Source organism: Dermacentor albipictus, chromosome 1 (assembly GCF_038994185.2).
Source record: "Dermacentor albipictus isolate Rhodes 1998 colony chromosome 1, USDA_Dalb.pri_finalv2, whole genome shotgun sequence".
NCBI classification, from domain to species: Eukaryota; Metazoa; Arthropoda; class Arachnida; order Ixodida; family Ixodidae; genus Dermacentor; species Dermacentor albipictus.
In genome coordinates, this window is record NC_091821.1 from 335,532,594 (window position 1) to 335,554,293 (window position 21,700).

General features: G+C 42.8%; 1 protein-coding gene across 3 annotated transcripts in view; it reads left to right on the forward strand.

Annotated features, from left to right (window-relative positions):
• Taf6 (TBP-associated factor 6) overlaps positions 1–21,700 on the forward strand; it is a 37,366-nt gene that overhangs the window by 2,628 nt on the left and 13,038 nt on the right. For all 3 annotated transcript variants that reach the window (XM_065448000.2, XM_065448002.2, XM_065448001.2), the window contains exons 3-9: positions 3,957–4,110; positions 5,986–6,042; positions 7,742–7,905; positions 8,952–9,017; positions 11,173–11,250; positions 13,980–14,081; positions 20,232–20,356. In XM_065448000.2, coding sequence (XP_065304072.1) covers positions 3,957–4,110; positions 5,986–6,042; positions 7,742–7,905; positions 8,952–9,017; positions 11,173–11,250; positions 13,980–14,081; positions 20,232–20,356 — 746 coding nt within the window. The remainder of the gene's footprint in view (positions 1–3,956; positions 4,111–5,985; positions 6,043–7,741; positions 7,906–8,951; positions 9,018–11,172; positions 11,251–13,979; positions 14,082–20,231; positions 20,357–21,700) is intronic.

The window sequence follows — 21,700 nt, forward strand, 5'->3', positions numbered from 1 at the left end:
TGGGTATGTGCATCATGAGTATTTCTCTGGAAGAGAAAGAGTTTAATAACGTAAGCAGTGAAACAACATGTGCTTATGCTGCTTGTGGACGAGTCAAGTATCCCAAGAGAGAAGGGAGTTAACTTGGAGTGAGTGAGTAATGGTATGAGCGAGTTGGACACAAGCAGACTGCCATACAGGCGCTGACTATATTGCCTCAGTGATTATGGCATTTCATAGCAGTTTCGTGTCTGACTTTTGGCTGCTGAAGCTCCATTTTTAAGTGGCCTACTGCAAAAATATATATGGCACTGAGACTACAGGATGCATTAAAATGCCCCATGTGATCAGAACTATTGTGGAGCCACTCACTGTGCCATTACCCATAGTTCAAGTATATTTTTAGACGTTAAACTCAATAATTTATTCTTTTCTGATGGACATCTTCTCAGAAAATCTGAGAGGCTGTTGTCATTGAAGAAGTTGAAGACATTTCAGAAGGCTACTGCATGTTATTGTTTGCTGGAAAGTTAGTGCAGCAAGGGTGAGTGAGTGAGTAACAACTTTATTAATCGAAGGGGTGAGGGGTAAGGGAGGCTAAGCTGCTTAGGCTGCCAGGCTGTGCTTCTCTACGACGTCTTCAGCTTGTGCCAGGATTCATGTCTGGATGTCTCAGTTGGTGCTGGATTGAAGGGCGTCTGATTGTTCCTTGGGGGGGGGGCAAGGTTCGGCGGGTGGGTGATCCTCGGAACAGCCCCCGAGGATATGGTTCAACGAGGCAACGTCACCGCACAGTGCGGCATTTTTTCGCTGTGCAAGGGTGCGATGCAGTGCTAGAAAAGCATGGAAAGCTGCTGTATTGTTTCCCCCCTAGTGAGAAGGGCCATGCAAGTGTAGGTTTTATTTGCATAAGGGTTTGTAAAGATCCCTTTTTCTGTGGCGTATTTGAAAGCATGTCATTGAAGCACCTAAATACACATTGATTACTTTATAAAGCATGTGACGAAATTTATCTTCCCGGTCTGTAAGCTCTCTTGATGTGACTGTGCACAGATGCTAGCAACACTGATAAATAAAAGTGTTGGCGAATGGGCTTTGCAAGAACAGAAACTGGAAACACACACCCTTTGCACGGAGGAAAATAACTTTTGTTAGGCTCCGTAAATATGACCTTAGCGAATGCCTGCAGTATGTAACAAGTTGCGGCACTAGCTTACACTGAATGTTTCTCAGCTAACACAGATAAAGCTTAATGAAAGGTAAAGCCTTTTGTGTGTATGAAACAGTCTGTATGTTAGTAACCCCTTGAAAAAAGGCCCCCAGCATTTTTGATGTTATTAACAGAGTAATTAGTGCTGAATAATTAAGCTTTTTGTGATTTACTTTGTGGCCGCAATGTCAGTATGAGGTTCATAGAACACACTTGAAAACATCACTTTCACTTGTCACCGTGTTCGTAGGTCTTCATTTTTTCCCATGCTTATAAGAAAGCCCGTGAAAGCCACAAGATGCCACTGCTGTTTATCACCACTTGTGTGCCACAGTGGCTTTCAGTTAAAGGCTGAAAATATACTTACACAGAAGCTAGCACCTCGGAAACAACAGAAAGAAGTGTTTCCAGATGTGCTCTGCAGACCCTGTAAGAACGTTGTGGGCGTTAAGGCTAAAGGTAATAATGAAATTTAGGTAATTAATAACTACTAAAACAGAAAAAAAAATATTGGTGGGTTCTTCAGGAGGTGACTGACAACATGTATTTGATTCAATTCACACAGAAGGCGCTGCTTTAAAAAAAAAAAATCTGACACCACCTAAGCACTTCTTATGAGTTGCAAAAGCATTAATGTCCAATTGACTGCTGCTGAGCTATAAAATCCTCGTGGGCAAGCGAGTGCGTTGAGATGCTCGGGACATTTTGATTTGCCCTGGCTGAGGCGCACTTAGAATGCAGGCAAGAACTTACATGGACAAGGAATGTGTGGATAGCACAGGTTTCCGAGAGCGAGAGTAAGGATAATTTGGATTCGCAGCAATGCCCTCTTCCCTCACACAACACCTGGTGCGCTACTGCAGCAGCGGGCGTACCCTTTCGCCCGCTCTGCTTCGTCAAGGCTTGCTCATGCCGTGGCGTCATAGCCTATGGGAACTCCGTTGAGGCGCACTTGTAACGTGGCATTGCAGTCAATGCGAATTTAAGTGCTGTTTCACTGCTACAGACGTCGGATGCCGGCTTTTTCCCTCAGTAAGCCATTTGATGCTTTTGCATCATAACTTATTCCGTGTTATGTGAAACAACCAGTAGGCTAATAAGCAGACATGTTTTTCTTCCAACAAAATTTTGAAGCATTTTTGTGCATAGCAGTGCTGTTTAGTGATGAAAAAGCTAAAAAATGAGAAAACCTCTCAGCCAACTGTAAGGAGAGCGTGTCGCCTTTCTTGGAGCATCTATCAGTGTAAGGCTCAACACTTACCATGTGCCAACAGGTGTTTTGAAAGAATTGACAAAGGCAAACATGTTAAACAAGGCAAGCAAGAAAAGCACAAGGGCATTAGAAGGGTAGCGTGTAAGGGACATGTGTGCAGAAGTGCTGGGAGAGGAATATAATGGGCATGCAGCCACACATAGTGACAATACAATGAGCTTAGAAAGTGTCATTTTTCAACAAAAGCCTTTGTACTTCCTACAGTGAATTTTTTGCAAAAAGAAATTGGGTTAACCTGAATAAGTAATTTTAAGAAATACCTTAACTTTTCTGTGATGTGGCATCCTGCGTATTATGTCATTAAAGCATTGAGGATTTTGTCAGCAGGCTTAGTTTGTTCACTTTTCACCGAAAGTGATATCTCCGAAATAATAATAATAATAAAAATTAGAACTAGCGCAGTGTGAAGACACTGGACACAGTAATGGGAAGCATAAACAGCCTAAATGCGTGTCCCCTCACTGTGTCCTGTGGTTTCACACTGCGTTAGTTCTGTTTCCAATAATGCTGTTGCAACTTTCGTAATATCTACGAACGTGATTGATCCAAAATATGGCTGCTGTGCATATTTGATGAATAAGGCGCATGTGTCGTCGTGAGGTCACGTGGCACAAAGTAATTAGCTGTGATGTTAGCATCATTTTTAGACGCTTTCTGTGCTGATATAAATATGCAATTTGCTGAGAGGTGACATTGTCTTTTTTCTGTTAATGTGAAGCATGATGTTTTCTTCAGCATGATTATAATTTTATAACATGTTCTTAACCAATAGCTGCTGTTTTTTGATGTTTTCACTGGGAGATGCAGCAAGATAAAGTGCCTTATGTGAAAAGGAATGAGTGCAAAAAAAAATTTGCTGACTGCTTTGAAGAAAATTCGATACCCATCTGCATATCATAGCACAATCATGCAAATACCTCATTTCATGTAAGAGATCGCTGTTCATCGCTGATTTGGATATGGCTTGTCAGTTACCTCCATCTTTTCCCTCATGTTATTGCGTTACCTTATCAGCGACAAATTTTGTAAATTACTATTGTCTGTCTAATCGTATACAGAACTAAAGTAGTACCATGATCAGAGCATTGTCCCAGTAATAGAAGCAAAGGATTGATCAGTGTAACTGCAGGGAGATCCTTTGCAGTTATGACAATGCAGCTCTGTTGCTGTAGTTTGCACGAGCACAATTGGGCTGTTTATTTTGTTGCAATTTGCTAAATCCCCCTGCAGAGCTCAGTGGTAGCAATGTGCTGCAGCCACAGTGCATCTACTTGCAGAGAAAATGAACAAAAGATAATAAATTAATCAGGTTACACTACGTGGAGACAAAATTTGTGGTTAAAGGTTCGTTTTGAATAACAGCAACAATGTGTATTTGCATGCTCTGGCTTGGGAAAGTAAGCCATTGTTTCCTTTCCTTTCTTGTTTTTTTTTGCGCTTTTATGTAGCTTCTCTGTCTTTGGCTAATAAATTATCATTACATGTCTATTTCAGCCACTCTATGGGTTCCACTGTCCAGATTATGTGCCTTTCCGATATGCCAGCGGTGGTGGGCGGGAGCTCTTCTTTGTTGAAGAAAAGGAGCTGGAGCTAAACGAAGTCATAAGTTCCCAGTTGCCTAAACTCCCGCTGGATGTTTCCATTAAAGGTGGGAGCAAATAACCTCTTCAAAATAGTACTGAAGTAGGGGGGCAGTGGGGGATTCACTTTAGTGAATGTCAGCCAACAAAGGGGTGTTATCAAGGACAAGTGCTTTTGACTGTAAGGGGAATCTTACATAGAGTATCTTGTGTAGGTTTAAGTTAATAAAAAAAAAAATCTGAGAACGACATGCTGGTCGCGCAGTGCATGGCACAACACTCATCAGACAGGACCTACAACCTTTTCATTGTTCTACATTCTTTTCATGTTCTACATTCTTGCAAACATGTCTGACCACATTGAGAGTACCCACTAACACACTGTGTCTTCACTATGTTGCTGATAGACCTTGCGGTTTTCCCACTCTGCTTGAGTTCAAGGAAGCCTTGAAGGAAATGCCAATGAGAATTGTTGATTTTCCAGCAGATTGTTGGGTTCTTACTTCTATTGTAGATACCTTCATCCTCACCTCTCTGCTTTGTCAATGGAAGGGCTAAGCCAACTTATGATGTTTGAAAAAAAAAAAATGCATGCTTCGAACGATAGTTGCCCTTCTGTCCACTAAGGAATGTGTTCCGTTTCATACTTAGCAGGCAGTGCTGTAAAAGCTACATATGTAGTGCACTCATAGAAGTGTATCACTTTGCACATTTTTTATTGAACTGGCATTTGTTCTGCTACATCTCTTACTGACTAACTTCTTTATTATATATATTAGAACTCTAATCTACGAGTTAATGGTAAATCAAGTAATGTATTGTTTGTATACCTTAAGCTTGCAGTATGTTATGCACTAGGTTTTGATCGGAAATGCAGGCAGTGTGCTGGGTAAACTGCATCAAGTGTGGTTTCATACACGTGTCACTCTGCTTGTCTTTTCATGGTTAATAGGTTCGTATTTGCTATGTCTTCTGCATGTACTTGCTTCATACATTGTCACCAAAAAAAGGTAAACAATGTATACTGGTCAGAAAATTATATGGCACATTCCTGTTTTTTGCTTTAGTGGGGCATGCACTACTTTTTAGTTGCAATACAGGCAGTGTGAAAGTTGTTCTAGCCTCTGCGGCCTTGCTTGCTATGTGTGAAAGAGAGTACTATGCAACTAGCGGCATCCTTAGTGGCAGTGATGGCTGTGGCTGATGTTTTCCGTACTAATATGATTACTTATGTGTCCATTAATAATTACGTATATTACATATTGTTTGCCCAAGTAGAGGGTAGGATTGCTATATTATTATCTCAGTTGGTAGATTTGTGCATGCAACATAAAAACAATGGTTTGACTCATCACTGGAAAGCTGTGTTTCCACAATTTCTCCCTTCACCTCTAACCTAAACAGAAAATATTAAAGTTAGTTCTACCTTGCATCCTTCACTATTCAACAACAGCAGATAGAGCCTGCAAACTACTTGTAGGTGTCTTGCCGTTGCTCCTGATGTAGCGGGAAATTCTCCCCGGTTCATTAGCATCGACATAAACACTAGTGCTAATTACTGAATCGTCATACTTACTGCTTGTATGTTTCAAAATGGAGCTTGTTTTTCCCTTGCAGGGATCTGTACTAAAACTAAGCCCTCTATGGGTGCTTTAAAAAGTCTTAAAACATTGCTTGACATGAACAACTATTCTCCCATTGCCACGTCAAACTGCAGTTTTGTTAGCAAAGAGCCTGACATCTTCATTTGTTAGGAGCATAAAATGGCTAAGGTTGCTAAAGTGATTTTGTTGCATGTGTAAGCATAGAGAAAAAGTCTGAACTAGATTCTAAGTGATTTGGAGTAAAAGTGAAACAAATATGTAACCTGCGCCATTGTTATTGGAGTTACCCAATTTCTTCGTGCTTCGTTGTGTGCTAATCAACATTTTCTCTCATTACAGCTCATTGGCTGAGTATAGAAGGAATCCAGCCTACAGTACCCGAGAACCCACCGCCTGGTATGTTTTTTTGGTTTGTTTGTTTGTTACGATAGCAATTATATGGGCGCTTAAGGCGAATTTTCGTCGGCGTCAGCGTCATGATGTTCTGTGTGAAGTCAACTTGCGATAAGGTTGTGGCTGCGTGCTGTATGCTGTAGGTGCGAGGGTGAGCTGAGAAAGGTACGGCTTGATGCGTAGACGTCTTCTCGCACATACAGGGAAGGGGGTGGGGTGGATGCATGCCATCTAGTCATTTGTGCAAGGGGAGAAGCAGGAAGGTGAGCACATACTAGGAGAGAGAGGAAGGGGGGCGCATTAGCATGCGTCTCCTCTAGTCCGGTCGTTGCTGTGAATGCCATGGCTATGGCACACACCTTATCTTGACAGTGATATCTGTAGTGGGTACAAAGGCTAGGTGCACAAAGGGCTGATGGCTTCATGTGCGCTGTGTGCCCATAGTTCACATTGAATCGAGAAGTAGCACAAAGAACAATTAACTTGACGCTGCTGCTCCCCTTCATCACGCCAACGTTGTGACAGTTAGGGTTCGTGGTCATTGAGTGAGATCTGTTCATGTTTGCCCATGCACATGTGACACCATACTTTTTAAATTAATTAGTAAATGAATGTTTACTGCAATTTATACATCCGCTTAAACCTTGCTTTGAGTAGTTGCCTAATACTTTGCCATCACTATCAATGTACAAAGGCTGTTCTGAAAGTAAGTTTCGTAATTTTTTTGAAAGATGTACACCAGGCGAAGCGAACAATGGCCATAAAAATCCATGCCTGTTGCTAGTTCAACAACGGAAGGAGCGTAAGTGGACGAGTAATGACATGTGCAGAGCGCCAAAGAAAGAGTAGCAAGAGACCAGTGTGCTCAATGTTATTCGAGTACATAACAATGGCAGACAGACGTGTGCTGACAATGTGGTCACCAATGGAAATGCATGCTGTTATTCGGTATGAATGGGCACCTGTTCCCTGCATTGAAATCCGTACTCTCGGGACGTCACTTCTAAAACAGCGCTGAGGTGGAGCAGGCTGTGTGACAATTTCTTGCATCACAGGGCACCGATTTTTACCACAGTGGTTTCTTATAACTGACTGCACACTACTGCAAATGTCTCAATGTCAATGGTGACTGTGTGGAAAAATAGTGCAAGGCGTATATTTCATGATGCCATGGTGTATATTTTTTTTCCAATAAAGTTTCTGTGTGAAAATGAATTATGAAACTTACTTTTGGAACGTCCCTCGTAGATGTTGCTATAATGTAAGTTTGCCTTTTGGGCAGAACTACGACTTTTTATTTTTTATTTCTCTCTTCATTGCCATATGAATTTACAACATTCTAATCAGTATGCTTTGGTTTCGTTTGCTTGTTACCAGTTCTTTAAAACCATGAGACTTCAAAAGATCAGTCTAACATTTACATGTATATATCTTTCAACTGCATGAAGCCATAAAAGGACAGAGTATGATCAACTGATGGAATGGCCCCTGTTATAAGGTTGAACATCACGTGGGGTGTGGTCTGCTGAACGGTATAAAATGTGCATTTCAAGGTCTGCTACCGTTATGCTGGGTAAAGCAGATGACATCATCGGAGCATTCGAAAAGTAAACTTGAAGAATTTAAGCATGGCCATTGATCAGCTGATTTGGTAGTGAAGACCACAGCATGATTTGGCAAATGTGTCGCTTGTTCTGTGCAGTTTCCAAGGACCTGCAACGTGTGGAGAGCATTGACCCTGTCACCAAGCTGAGTAAAGTAGTGGTACCTGGCTCCAAGGTACCTGGCCTTCCCAGCAAGCAAGAACGCACCAAACATGTTGAGACAGTACGGGTCAAGCAGCTCGCCACGCACGAGCTCTCCGTGGTAAGTGGCAGCTCATATGTTGAGGTTCTGGCTAAATTTTTTACCCAGTATTGAGAATAGTGACACAGTAGCCCATATATATCTGCAGAGAGACCTCTGCTGTGGTAGATAACGTGTGCTATAAGGATTTACATGGCAACAAAACAGTCTTGGCGACAGCTCACACTTGAGCTTCACATTCTATAGTGATAGCACTGCCGCAGGGCTGCTTGTGTTTTCGTCTTTAATCACTCAAAGGCAGGACCTTGTAAACTGTGGAAGTAGCTACACTTCTTGTGGTAGAGGGATTTTTCGGCCTTCTGACTGGTGTTCACATGCACAAACCTGTTGTAGGAGTGGTTTCTGGAAGACGTTACTGATGTGTTCAAGTTATGCGAGCCAAAGTGTCTCAGCAGCAAGCATACCAATAGTAACCTTATTATACTGTTAACTTTATCTTCCAGTAGGCTGTGTACATTGACTCGCAAATTGTGTGTATCTGGCAACAGCTTATCAGATGTAACACGCCCAGTTTCTAACTGACAGCTAGTGTAGAAATCAAAAGTAATGTGGGATACTGCAGGCTTCCCATTGAATCTGTGGGCTGCTAGTGATACGCTTTGGTTCACTTGTGAACTGTCTAACCTTTTGGCAATGTACTATATATAATAGCAAATGAGTCGCAAAAATGTTATTTAAGAAAGTAAGGGTGTGGGAGAGAGTTTTGCAGACTTGTAGGGGTAGCAAATTATACTCTCTAATGAATTATGCATGAAAAAAAAAAGGTGCCCTATCATCCGAAATGGTATTTGGTAGTTGCCTGAATAGGGGTTCATTATTTCTTATTGTCTTATAATATGGCTAGCACACACTTTCTTTAAGCTCCTAGTAAGGCTATAGCACAGTGATCTTTTTCTGCCTGTTTTCATGGTTTTGCTTTTAAACTTGTCTGGCAGCGAAAAGCTAACATTGTTATTGCCAATACATATAGCCTCTTTGCAAGAGACTGTCATTTATTTTGCTGCATAACTTGGAGAACTCATTTGTGTTCATACTTTTTTTTCTAGGAGCAGCAACTTTACTATAAAGAAATTACAGAAGCCTGTGTTGGATCTGATGACTCGCGGAGAGCGGTGAGTGTCAGACAGGTGCAGATGCTTTTTTTTGTGCTTGTATCAAAGTCTTTTGCATGTTACATACACTTAATTGCAAAGTTTGAAGCTTTTGTAAGTACTCATTTGTTGGAATTATTCAGCTTTTGATCATCAGCAGAGATTGTGTTCACAAACATAGTGATGTTTATTTATGAAGCAGTTTACACTGATGTAGCCTGTGCAAGCATATTACACTGATGTAGATGTTAAGCTGGAAAAAAATAATAACTTTGTGCAATGTCGAAAGCTGTTTACAGTTAGTCTAGAATGATCAAAGAAGTGGGTTGCAATATTTTTGTCGTAATGAATTGTTAAAATGAAAGAGATGTGCATTTAAAAAAACCTTACACAAGCAGCATCACATGGCATCACAGGCATCTCTTCTTGCCACGGCTTTTCACACCTTACAGCTGTCATATTTTTTCACATTCTTTGAGCATGTTGGTCTTCCTCAATGTACTCTGTAATTGTAGTTTATACTGAAGTCATCTATATGCATGCACAGCACAATACCACACTCATGACTTAGTGGCTTGTCACTTTGCCATGAGCTCTGTTATTACCTGAAGCCCATTATGGCTTGGCTCAGGCAATGTTAGTTTTCTTCAGCAATTGTCAATTAATGTGCTTCGACATCAATGGTAGTCTTGGGTAAGTGCTGGAATTTCTTACTTAACTATGGGTGTAAGTTAGTTAGGTGTAGCCTGTACACTAGTAAGAAAATATTAGTGCATGTTCTTTGAAAAATGGACCTGCTTGGGCCATACATGGCAACCTTACAACCCCATATTTTAGCCGTATGGTTTGTTAGACAAACTGTCTTTGATAATAGAATCGTCTCTGGGCTTTACATGCATCTTTATAGGCTTTACGTGCATTGTCGAAAAAATTGCATTATCAAAAAATATGAAGAACACGGCGGTCATCAATGCAAAATGTAATCATTGAGTGAATGATATGTTATGGGCGGCAGTGGTCGTGCGCAGTTGAGGCAGAACAGATACGAAGAAGGCTTGCCGTACAGACACGTACAAAGCCCAGAGAGTCTGTTGCTTCGAATTGTGCAGTTTGTAAAGTGGTAAATGTCACAGGTAAAAGATGGTGTGCATGCTGAACAGACAAATGTGTGCTTTTTGGTATTGCACAGTAGATGGGGCCATGCTGTGAGCGTGGTGCAAATTTTCACATCCGTATCAATTTTTAGCTCTCGCATGTGGACAGGGCAACAAGACAAGCTGTAAGGTTCTAGAATGCAAGTTGCATGACAGTGCCAACACTTTTAGAGCTTCTCTATTACAGGCTATGGCATTCAGTTGCTAGCGCAAAGTCACGGGATCGAAACCTAGCTGTAGTGGCTGCGTTCCAGTCAGGGTGGAAACAGAAAACACTGATGCATCGAAGTTTGGGTGCTCGTTAAAGGATTACTGACACAAAAAATTCACCGATGGTTAAGCTACTCCTTAGTATAAAATTTGAGCACAGCTCTATATGTATTTTCATTTCGTGATATATTAGCTGACGTGGACAACTTGTCTCGTGTGGCACATTGCAAATGGAGCGAAGTGTGGTACGACTGCCTTGCTAATCGGGAGATCACGAGAGGAAGCACATGCTTCACAGCAGCCACAGCAGAGACTTTTGCTGATGTAGCGCCTTGTTTCCATATATGGTGTCGGTGAACGCATTCGCCGCATGCCATCGGTGAACAGACGGTGGCATGCTACTCTGGTGCCATCTCATAGCGGTTGTCGACGCAGAGCTCGTCTTGCACGGCACTACGCTTTTCTTCTCACGCTTTTGCCATACCTTCCTCATCTGCTTTCCGCCTCGTGGTTCTGCTGCACCCTCCTCCTCCACTTTCCCCCTCGTGCTGTCTTCACTTTCGCCACGTTTCATCTTTCGCTGTGTTCGTTCACTCAGTTGCACTGAGGGACAGTGCCGACGCGAAACACAGGAATGGGCGTATCTAGGAGCTGTGCTCTAAAACTCTCTGTCGTACTGATTTTGTGTCGCCTGTTTTTCTGTAGCCGTTGAATTATTTTTGGAGGTGCTTGCTGAAGGTTTATGGCAACGAGTTGGCCAAGTGACGTGTCACAGAAACTTGCCAACACTTCTGCATAATTTTGCTTTGCAGGAAGCGCTGCAGAGCTTGGCCTCAGATCCAGGTCTCCACCAGATGCTCCCACGGTTATGCACTTTCATCTCGGAAGGGGTAAGCAGAATTTTTATTCTGTGCATGCAGAAGGCAATCAGCCATTAGTGCTCGTTGAGACTCTCTAGCTCATTTGGTTTCTCACACTAAACGCAGAAGTCTGACATGCTAGATAATTACAAAAAAATGAAAGACAGCCTTTACGAAGACAGTATTGGCCTCGAGCTCCACCACTGGAAAAGCTGGCGCCACCGTCGGCATGACGTGCTAGGAGGGATCACGTGGACATAGCGGCCGCGTCGGCTGCTTCGGGCGCGCCGAAGCGAGCTGAAAACGAGTTTAAATTCCCTCGTACGCTGCGGTTTTCATTTAGTGGCGAAATTTACCCGCTTCGAGTGTCTCCTTTACAACGCTTGAAAGCACTACAATAGGTAGTGGCTGCTTTTGAAGGTGCGCGACATGGTAGGCTACTGCTCGGTGCCGCAGGGCCGGACGCACGTAACGGAGGCCGGTGTCAGCCTTATTCACACGTACCCGCAGGACAAGAAGCTGCGTGAAGCTTGGCTCGTGAAACATAAAACCGGCAAACAGTCATCGGCTACAACTCGGGTATACAGCAAGCACAGACGCGAGGAAGATTTCTGCTACGGCGCCCGGTCTGCGATGTTCTGAAAACACGAACTGAGACGCACGCCCGAGTCCGCTGCCCGACTAATGTCACGACGGTTTGGTCTATGAACTTGTCGATACTATAGATACTGGCAAGTTCAGTGGAGTGGAAAGGCAGCGGTAAGAAGCACATTTAAAGAAAGCATGGCATATCATCATGTTTATGTTATGAATTAATGCACTGGATTACAAAAAAGGAGCAGCGGGAAATTGCATGCTGAGAACGCCGATAAACATACAGTGCGACGCAACTCGAGAAATAGTATCGAAAGGTCAAAGAATTTAGAAGAAAAAAAAGATTGAATCGTCGCGACGGCACATCACAGTCCCCGTAGGCGTCGAAGTCTCTACAATGAAATTATTTTCGAACAGCTCTGATAGCGCCCACGGAACAACGGTTGCTTGTATACTGTCAAATGCTCGTATTCTGCGGCCTAAAGCTCATGGCACGGTGCGAAAACGCGCACGCGGAGAAAGCGAAACGGTGCGCGGACAAGCGTGCAGACGCGCAGTCGGTCGCTGCGAATCTGCACGATCGCTGCATTGAGGCTTCGTTCTGTCACGCTCCATTTAGTTATACAAACACTATAAGAACATATTTCACATGGTTCGCTCTCAGCGTTTATCTACCTTTCACGCAACAAGCCGGTTCGGGAGACTCCATCGCGGCGACCGCGCGCAGTGGCGTTCACTGTACGTATTCGGTAAAGAGATAGCGGCTGTAAACGATTGTGTGCTTTCAGTTTGCCCAAGATTATTATTTAGACAGTAAGAAACTTCTCTTGTTTCGAAAGTACTTACAGAAATGTCTGGGAGAGCTCGCGTGTGGTGTTTTCAGTGAGCGCTGACAGCAAAACCTATGAGGAGCGCGCCACGTGATCCCTCATACTACGCCAGCGAGGCGCTTCCGATAGAGGGCGACTCCGTAACTCCTCGCCGCCAATAAGTCAAAGACTGGTTGTTGATTACTGAAAACTTTTTAAAAAATGAAACAAACTACATTACATATTAAATTAAAAGGGAATGCAGCCTGCTGTATCCTGCAGGTTTTTATTATAGATGAAAGAGCTAACATCCATGAGAGGACTATGAAATTATGATTTCATTCAACTACATTATTGGTGCAATGGTTCATGCTTGACAGAAGTTCAACAAAACAAATCTTATCTTTTATTGGTGATTTTCTCTAAATCCTCTGCCAGAACAGCTGCTATGGAATTCAAAGGAAGCAATGTTCTGGTTTGGTCTAATTTAGCACTTCCCTTTTGTTACAATAGAAAAGTGCTGGCAGTTTAGATTGCCACGGAGCATAATGGGTAGATGTACCACATGAGTACTTGCTTGAGTGGGTTTCTTCTGATGTGACCTGTGCTGTTATCACTGTTAGCAAGACAGACAGGCCTGCCTTTACATGTGTAGTAGCTTGGAAAGCATTTCTGTTGTGTTGATGCTTCTGTTTCTGATGATGTTTCTGTTGTGTTGATGCATGTTGATGCATACTTTGCACAGCCTAACATAATTTCATGTGAGGCAATGTGTGGCATCTGTATGTAATCCATATCTACCAACCAAATCTTAATGTGCCCACTTTTTAGAGCTTGTTCATAATTATTGTAACAACACCATCCTGTTTAGGGCAAAAGTAAACTCAAAGAGATTACAAATACATTTGTAACTGGATATTGAGAGCCTGATTTTTCAGACCTGCTTGAACATTTTAATCTACCCACAGCACCTACCCTAGAGAAACAACTTACAACCACAATTGAAATTTCGCCTGCTGGTACATAAATATTTAACAAAATTCATGAATATATTTCCACTTGTCTGTGCGGAGATCATTCCATACCTGCAATATGTAGTAGAGCTGAGTGTCCAGTTCACAGTGCTTCTATAGAATAAAGTGTGTGAAAGATTTTAATGAATGGTCAACATCTTGAGTAACAAATAATTTATATTGTTTACTTATATAGTGCCAAACTGCTATATTTGTACTTCAACTACGGTATGTCTAATATTTTGACATAGGCAGGTCCGTGTAATCTTGAGCATTCGTGATTCCAATGTGAAGTTGTATCTGGCTCTGGGGTTTACTTGTAATATTTACCTTGTGTTTCTAGGTGAAGGTGAATGTCGTGCAGAACAATCTGGCATTCCTGATTTACCTTATTCGGATGGTCAAGGCATTGCTGGACAACCAGACTTTGTACCTCGAGAAATATGTAAGTACTTGTAGTAGTTGATGATTTGGATTGATTAAATGAGTTTACATTTTCCATGGTGAAAATGAGCTGCTGGGGCATGGTGAGGCTCTGGTTGAGTAATAAAGGAGCATCAACATGACATTTAGATATATTGGGACCTTTGTGCTTATAAATAGAAACACCATTGTCACTATAGTTGCCGACCGATTTTTCGGACCTCGCGGGAGACCAAAAAAATGTTCCGAAAAATTCGTTCAGCCAAGATAATTAAGTTCATTAGCCTTAAAGTGGCTAAAAAAAGAATCTTTAATAATGCCCTGCCCAGGGTGTTTACTAATAGGGAAAACTGGGAATTCTCTGGGATTTTGAATAGTCCGGAAATACTCAGGGAAAACTCTGGGAATTTGTGCTTCTATAAAAAAAATTAGCTGTCATTTTATTGGAAAGGGAACGAAAGTTCCCCTTATGCTGGCTCGAGTAAAAGAGAGGAATCATAATGAATCGTCTTTGACGCACTGTCGTCGGCTAGAAGAGTTACCAGTGTATAGTCAACAAACTATTTTGTGGACGCCTGATTTTTGGGGCACTCACGATAATGCGGACGGCTTCGTGGCGCCTCCACGTACCACATAGAGTCGATGTATGAGGACGCCTAAAATTTCGGTCGTAAGAATCCTTCGCTGTCCGGTTTGCGGGAGTTTTTACAATGACTGCAGGTTTGAAACAGCATTAATCAAAGCCAACACAGCTGTTTTGATTATCTCGCTGCCTTGAACCGGCATTCTCGCACGCAGATCTGCTGGCAGCACATAGCCACCACTGTGGCAACGCGAGGAGTACTTGTTGTTCGGTGCCATGTTTCTCATTCAAAGAATTTGCCACTGCCAGCAATGGCACCGACTCTGCCTCTGTGATCCTCGTGATTGGCTTCGAAGCTTAGAAAGCATGGTGCGTTGCATAATGCCTGTTCCCAAAGCGCAGGTTCGCCTCATCACAGAAATGCTACGCTGTGAAGCATACATGAAGTACTGTAGTGAAGCTTAACAAGTGTGGGAAAGGGCAATTGTCACGGGGCACAGTACATATTCCCTCATTATACATGCGTGCACCTGCCATCTACTGTCACAGTACGAGCATCACTATACCTAACAAGTGTACTGGCAGGTTTTCAGAACTTTTTCGAACGTGCCTGTGGCGATTTGAGCCCTTAAGGGCAATAAAAGGCATGCATTCATTTTTTTGGACTGCCAGATTTTTCTGATCTTTTCGCGGTCCTTGGGAGTCAGAAAAATCAGATGTTGACTATACACCTGACCTAGAAGATGCTTCAGATAGTCTGTGGGGCGAATGCATGGCGGAATGAGGACGAGAACAGAAAGGACCATCGCATTGAGGAGTGATCGGGAAAGGAACTGTGCTGCCTCATCTTTGAAGGAGCTTGAGCTCAAAAGGCAAATCGTTGGCTAACGCCGAGATGCAGGTGACCCTCATCCGAACCAAAATAAACTCTAAAGCAGAGAAACGCAACACTGAAGCATTGTGCGCTGGCTGAGAGTATGTCAGGACAGTTAAGGTTGATTTTCCAGCTGCTGAGAGAATGTGACTTGTGACAAAGTTTGGGCCTAATACCAATGAGCTTAATATCAGTTGATAGAAATAGCTCATTTTCGAAAATATTTGTATCTGTATGCATATATTTTTATTCGTACTTGAAAAGGTTCGACTTGATTTGCAGTGGGCTTTACGATTTCTTTTTCAAGGATATTTTATTTGCTGTGAATTTTACTAACTCCTCCTTTCAGTTTTCTATTTTGAATAAAGTAAACACTACTCCTTACTGTTAAAACTGGATTAAGTCGTTTTTCATTTTTTAACATGCTTACTAGAGAGTGACATCAGGCGACATGGTGTTAAGCCTGTCTTGACATAAAACGAAGTTTTGTGTCACTCAGGAAATTTTGCAGGGGCACTCGGGGAAAGCCTGGAATACCCAGGGAATACGAAATTGTTTGCTTGGTAGATATCTTGCCTGCCTGTTACTACGCTTGGAGGCAATCAGATTCGCTTGGATTTGTGCAGGCGTCATGTTGTCTCTGTATATAGTCACCAAGAGCATCACCGTGTTGATGATCGAAGAAATGAGCCATGCTTCTTCGCACTACTTGGCTCTCCCGAAAGCACAGTAGGTGGCGCAGGGCAGGCAAATGTGAAGCCGTGCAAACACGTGTAAAAATGTGACGTCTCTGAGACACACTTGATCTGTGAACACACCACATGCAAAATAATGACCAAAACTTAAAAAAAAAAAGAAAAATACTCCACTGAGTGACCATGACGATAGTGCTTACCGAGACAAAAAATAAAGGCGTGTCCTGGAGCCTTTTATCAGCCAAGGAAGAGTGGGCATGACCCCAGAGACCGAAGGATAGCGCGTGCTCTCTATTGATAGCGTGCTCCTCCCAATCTTGGAAGCTATGGAGTGGGCCACTTGAAGCCAAGCCTGGCGAAGCCAGCGAAATATCCAACATGGCGACCTCCAAGATCAGGGAGCGTAATTAAGATCAAGCAATTTAGTCCAGAAAATAAAACTTCGGGGCCTAAGTTCATCTAAAAAATTGAACGTGCAAGTGCATTCGCTCTGTGGGAACCCTGACGGTGCATTTATTAAGTCTGAAATATCCATAAGTCCAAATTTTTGGAGTCCGAAAAATCCGCGGCGACTGTAGTAGTGCACGACACCAAAGTAACCGCCATGTATCTTTTAATAACAAGCTTTTTCTACTGCGTGGCTACAGCTTCTGAAAGTGGTTTTCAAGCATACCTGCTGTGTAAAGCTTTTATATGTTGATATCCTTCGTGTTGTAACAAATTAGCCTGCAAAAGACGGTGCCTCTGAGTCTTTAGTTCACTCAGCTAAGGGCTTGTAAACAGTTAGTCTGTCGAGTGACAGGTGCAACTAACAGCGTCTTCCCAATCATTCTCCCCTCATACCCGAGCTGTTATCTTTCTATGTCCCCACTTCTCAATAGTACAAATTAAGCTGATTATTCATGAGATGAATAGTGAAAAAATAATTAATATTTGTTGCATCCAATCATAGTTGCCAGTTATCTTGTTGTGAACCGCAATTACCAGCACCACTTGCAACAGTGACTGTTAGTAAAATCCACGGTGAGACCCAGCTGATGCACGATCAACAAATAACTACACAACACTGCTCCTATCCACCCTGCACAAATTTTAATTTGTCCTTTACTCCAAAGCTAGCTTCTCTATGCTTAGTAACATTGTTGCAGCCATTCTCTAGCCCCATGTGTTATTTAACTTTGGTCAACTGTAGCCTGGTAACTCAGTAACCAAAGCACATCTTGAGGGGAATATTTGCATATGTGCCAGTCATTTAATGTTTCTGGCTCTCTCCTCTCTGATGGCCATGTCTTCAGTTTTGCCTTGCTTAGGCACTATGGTGAGGTGAATCTGTTCTCTCTTGGGGTAGGGAAATTGTTGTATTGCGGTTAGAAATATACCATGGGTCAATGTACAAATAAATGTCCTTTGGTGCATCACCTTAGATGCAGCATGAACACTGCTGTTTGCATTTTGGAGAATGGGGCTTAAGTTGGGGGCAGAGAGAGAACGTACGAGGTCAGAACAACATCTCTGGTAATCTCTTTTCAAAGTTCCGCATACAGTGAAACCTTGTTAAACCGTAGTTGGTCGGAGCTCGGAAAAAGTATGTACTAAATGGTATTACTGCTTAACCGAAATAGCATGAGATCGCCCACTTACCTGTCAAAAACGGAAGAGAGAGTGTGATAAAAGGGAAAAAAACATGCAGTATTTATTTACTTAGCATGACAAAAGTGTTATTTTCGTTTGATGCCGCTGCTGCCTAGCAGCAACGACTGTGGCCTTAAACTTACTGAAGCTGCGAGCCAGCTTTTCAACCAGCCCCCTCTTCTCGTCAAACACTCGCATGGCAGATTCCTCGTTGGCGTTGCATATTCTCCATGCACGGGCGCTGTAGCGCTGCAGATGTAGCAGGGCACTTTTTCATTGCGGGGTGCTGTTCTTGTCGGGTCGATTGCTGATGTAACATGCAGCTTCTGCCCCTGTCAGGCCTGAATCACCCATGCTGTCGCTTTCCGTGTCATCTTTATCACTGTCGCTAGGTGACACTTCGGCAAAACAGAGGCAACGATGGTGAAAAGTCTAACCTCGCAGCCGACATCTCTTTGCGGTCGCAGCAGCGCTGCCAAGCAACTTCTTCACATTCCAAATGCCAAACACTGTAGTCAACAGTGGACCCACGTCGCGTGCCAGCGCTGACTTCGTGCACGTTCAACGGCATGAACGATGTCTAATTTTTCTTCTATGCTGAGCACCCAGTGTCTCTTTTTATCCAAGCTTCGGCATGACGCGAGTCCTCGCTTACACAACGTCACAACGCTCTGTGGGATGGCGCCGAAATGATGTTGATGTTCATGTGGCTTCTTGCGTAAATGCACAGGGCGCTTGGAGGCCGTTGTTCAGACCTCTGAGGCTTGTTGTTCTTCCGGGAGAAGAAGCACTGCTGTGTTTGCGCGACGAAAAGTGGAGACATTATGTGGTAACCGATACCTACACAATAAGCTGGTATGGTTTATACGGATACAAAACACATTATGTCGATCTTGCATTGTTTAATTATACAAACTGATTATATAAAAGAGAATGTCGCGTACCCGCTTCATAATATAGAAACTGCAAGAATCACATGAATTCACTTGACTTTTTACTTTCACCAGGGAATATCTATATCTAAAATATGTCCCATATTACTAATAAATGAGGCTTCGGCTTTTTTTTTTCTTTTTTTGCTGCAGCCACACAGTTTAAAAAGCCATATTTCACTCAAATATTTAAGCTGAACAGCCTGTGTCAGTTTGCCAAACAGCTTCGTTATGTTATGTCTCTTCCTCAAGCAACACGCACCAGTAAATTGCTCAAGTTAGTTGAAGGTGTAGCACAAAAAAGGGAGTAAACTTTGGTACATTCATTTTCATATACTATAAACAGCTGTAGGCCTCAGTTAGCTATACTTCAAATTACTGCCACTTAAATTTAACCCGTGAACAACGGCCTAATTTTGAGAAGCAGTTAAAGAAGTAAGTGGTGCTGGTAGAATCCAAACTGCACTGTTAGTCAAGTCCTCATGTCACTGCTGAGCGTTTCTGTGAATACTAAATGCAAAAATTCGGTGTTATACCATGAATTACTTGTCATGAGGAAACATGTTTTAGTGGGTTAAAATCAGGGTAAATGTTGTAGAAGTCATATATAACCAGTGGTTGCGACATGCTTGTTGCACCATGGCAGATATGGTATCCTAAGTGTATTCTTATGTGCTATGTTATAGTGCTTATGCTTTTATTATTTACGTGAGCTACTGCTGCAAAGTGTAGACCCGTGCATAAAAAACGCGCAGTGGGCTGGTCGGAGCTCCTTCGACTAACACTGTAGTGCTGCCTTTGAAAAATATATTGCCGTCTAGGAAATAAGCTCTTTGAATAAATTTTTGCTAATTAAGATGTCGTATAAATATATTTGAGTTGACCAGCATAAGTGTAAAAGCATAGGGAATGAGAGCTTAACAAACAAAAACACTGCAGAAGGCGCCCAGACACCACTCGAACTGTAGCAGACGACAGGCACACCATGCTACATACAGAGTGGAACGTGCAGTACACTTTAAGCTACAAACGCTGACAGTTTTGCTTCTATCTCAATCTTGTGCATCATTGAGGTGTCACACCTACAATAACAGTGGTGGTGCTCCTCATCATGCCAGCATTGTGAGATGCCTAATTACTGTGAGGGTGCTGTTTCTGCTGCGCAGAAGTGGTGGCACTGCATGCTGTGCCATGCCAACATGAGGACTCTGCATATTCTTAGAATAACATTTGAGAAGCTCAGTGCAACGCTAAACCTTTCTAATGCTTTGTACTTGGGGTGAAACTACAAAACCTTTTTTTCTCCTTCTTTCTTTCTCTTCTATATGCGTGCATGCGCACGTGTGAATGTAAACTTTTGCTCTTTGAAGGAGACAGTGGTGTATTTTTGCTGAAGGGTGTTCTTTTGTGGATGAGATGGAGTACCCAACAAGCACTTTCACATTTCCTGTTGTAGCTTCATGAGCTGATACCCTCAGTGGCAACATGCATTGTGAGTCGGCAACTGTGCACTAGGCCTGACGTGGACAACCATTGGGCACTGCGGGACTTTGCCTCTCGCCTGATGGCCCAAATCTGCAAGTGAGTGTCTTCTCCTACCTTACTGTTAAAGTGTTCAAGAGCTGAGCATAAAAACCACGCAGTCGTCTTCTTGTGGTATTTGTGTCTGTTTTCACTATAACAATACCTACTTGAGGCCACAGCTTATGGTTTGAATTAGCAGAAGTTGAACAAGGTACAAGTTAAAGACCAAGAAAACAGTTTACACACAAAGCACACTCTTATGCTTCCTACTGAAACCTCAGATAAACATAACAACACATGTCAAGCTGATGAAGACGATATTTGAAATAAGTTTTGTCATTCAGCGATTGTTTTCTTAATACCATCTGTAATTTACTGCCTTTTTAGATTTCCTATGTTTGTAATGCAAATTACAGAGACAAATAAGAAAGACGCAACACAAGCTTTGTAGTATCCATGCTTTCTATAATCCTACAAAAACATCAGACCAACATGGCCAAAGCTCTGCCCTTATGTCCTTAAATCATTGCCCTTGGAGATGCCTTTAACGCGCTTATAGTTCTTAGGATACTTTTCGATGTCTGTCTATCTATCTACTTGTTTGTATATTTATGTCCCTAACCGTTTTCCCGCCAACTTGGGTCACTGGGTAGGCCACGGTCTAATGGGTAGAGCATTGGGCTGCTGTGTTGAAGGAACCGGGTTCAAAACCAACCATCGGACCAACTTGAGTCAGTGGGTATGTGCCGCTCTTACGTGTCACTCTTCAATGACAAAAGAAAATTTTTTTGAAACTTCTTCAGTGCTGGGTAGAATTGAACCTGCCTGATGTATATTCACACAATCTTGTCTGAATGTTGTTGTTGTTATCACGCCCCCCCCCCCCCCCCTATGTGATGCCCGACTCTGGGCCCTTCGGGTAAATAAATAAAATGAAATGAAATAAATGAAATATATATTCGCACATGTGCTATGTGTGCCCTTCGTGGCAGTGCCGCTAGATGGCGCAGTATGTCCAGATGGAAGTGCGAGAGAGGAGCCTGGCTGCATACATGCCCCACACACAACACACTTTCGCAGTGCCGATATGGGGTATCGCTAGAAGGCTTCTCTGCCAATCGTATTAACATTGACAATCTCAAGATGGGTTCTGTCAGAATTTTTTGCTACTCCTCTTCCCTCTCTCTCTACCCACCACGGTGGCTTAGTGGCTATGCCATTCAGCTGCTGTGCTTGAGATCGATGGTTCAATTCCCAGCCACAATGGCTGCATTAAGACATTCTGCAAGAACGCTCGTGCACACAGAACTAGGCACGCGTCAAAGCACCCTCGGTGGTTGAAATTAATTCGGAACGCCCCTCCCAGCTGCGGTGTTCTTCAAAACTCACTGTGCAGTTTCT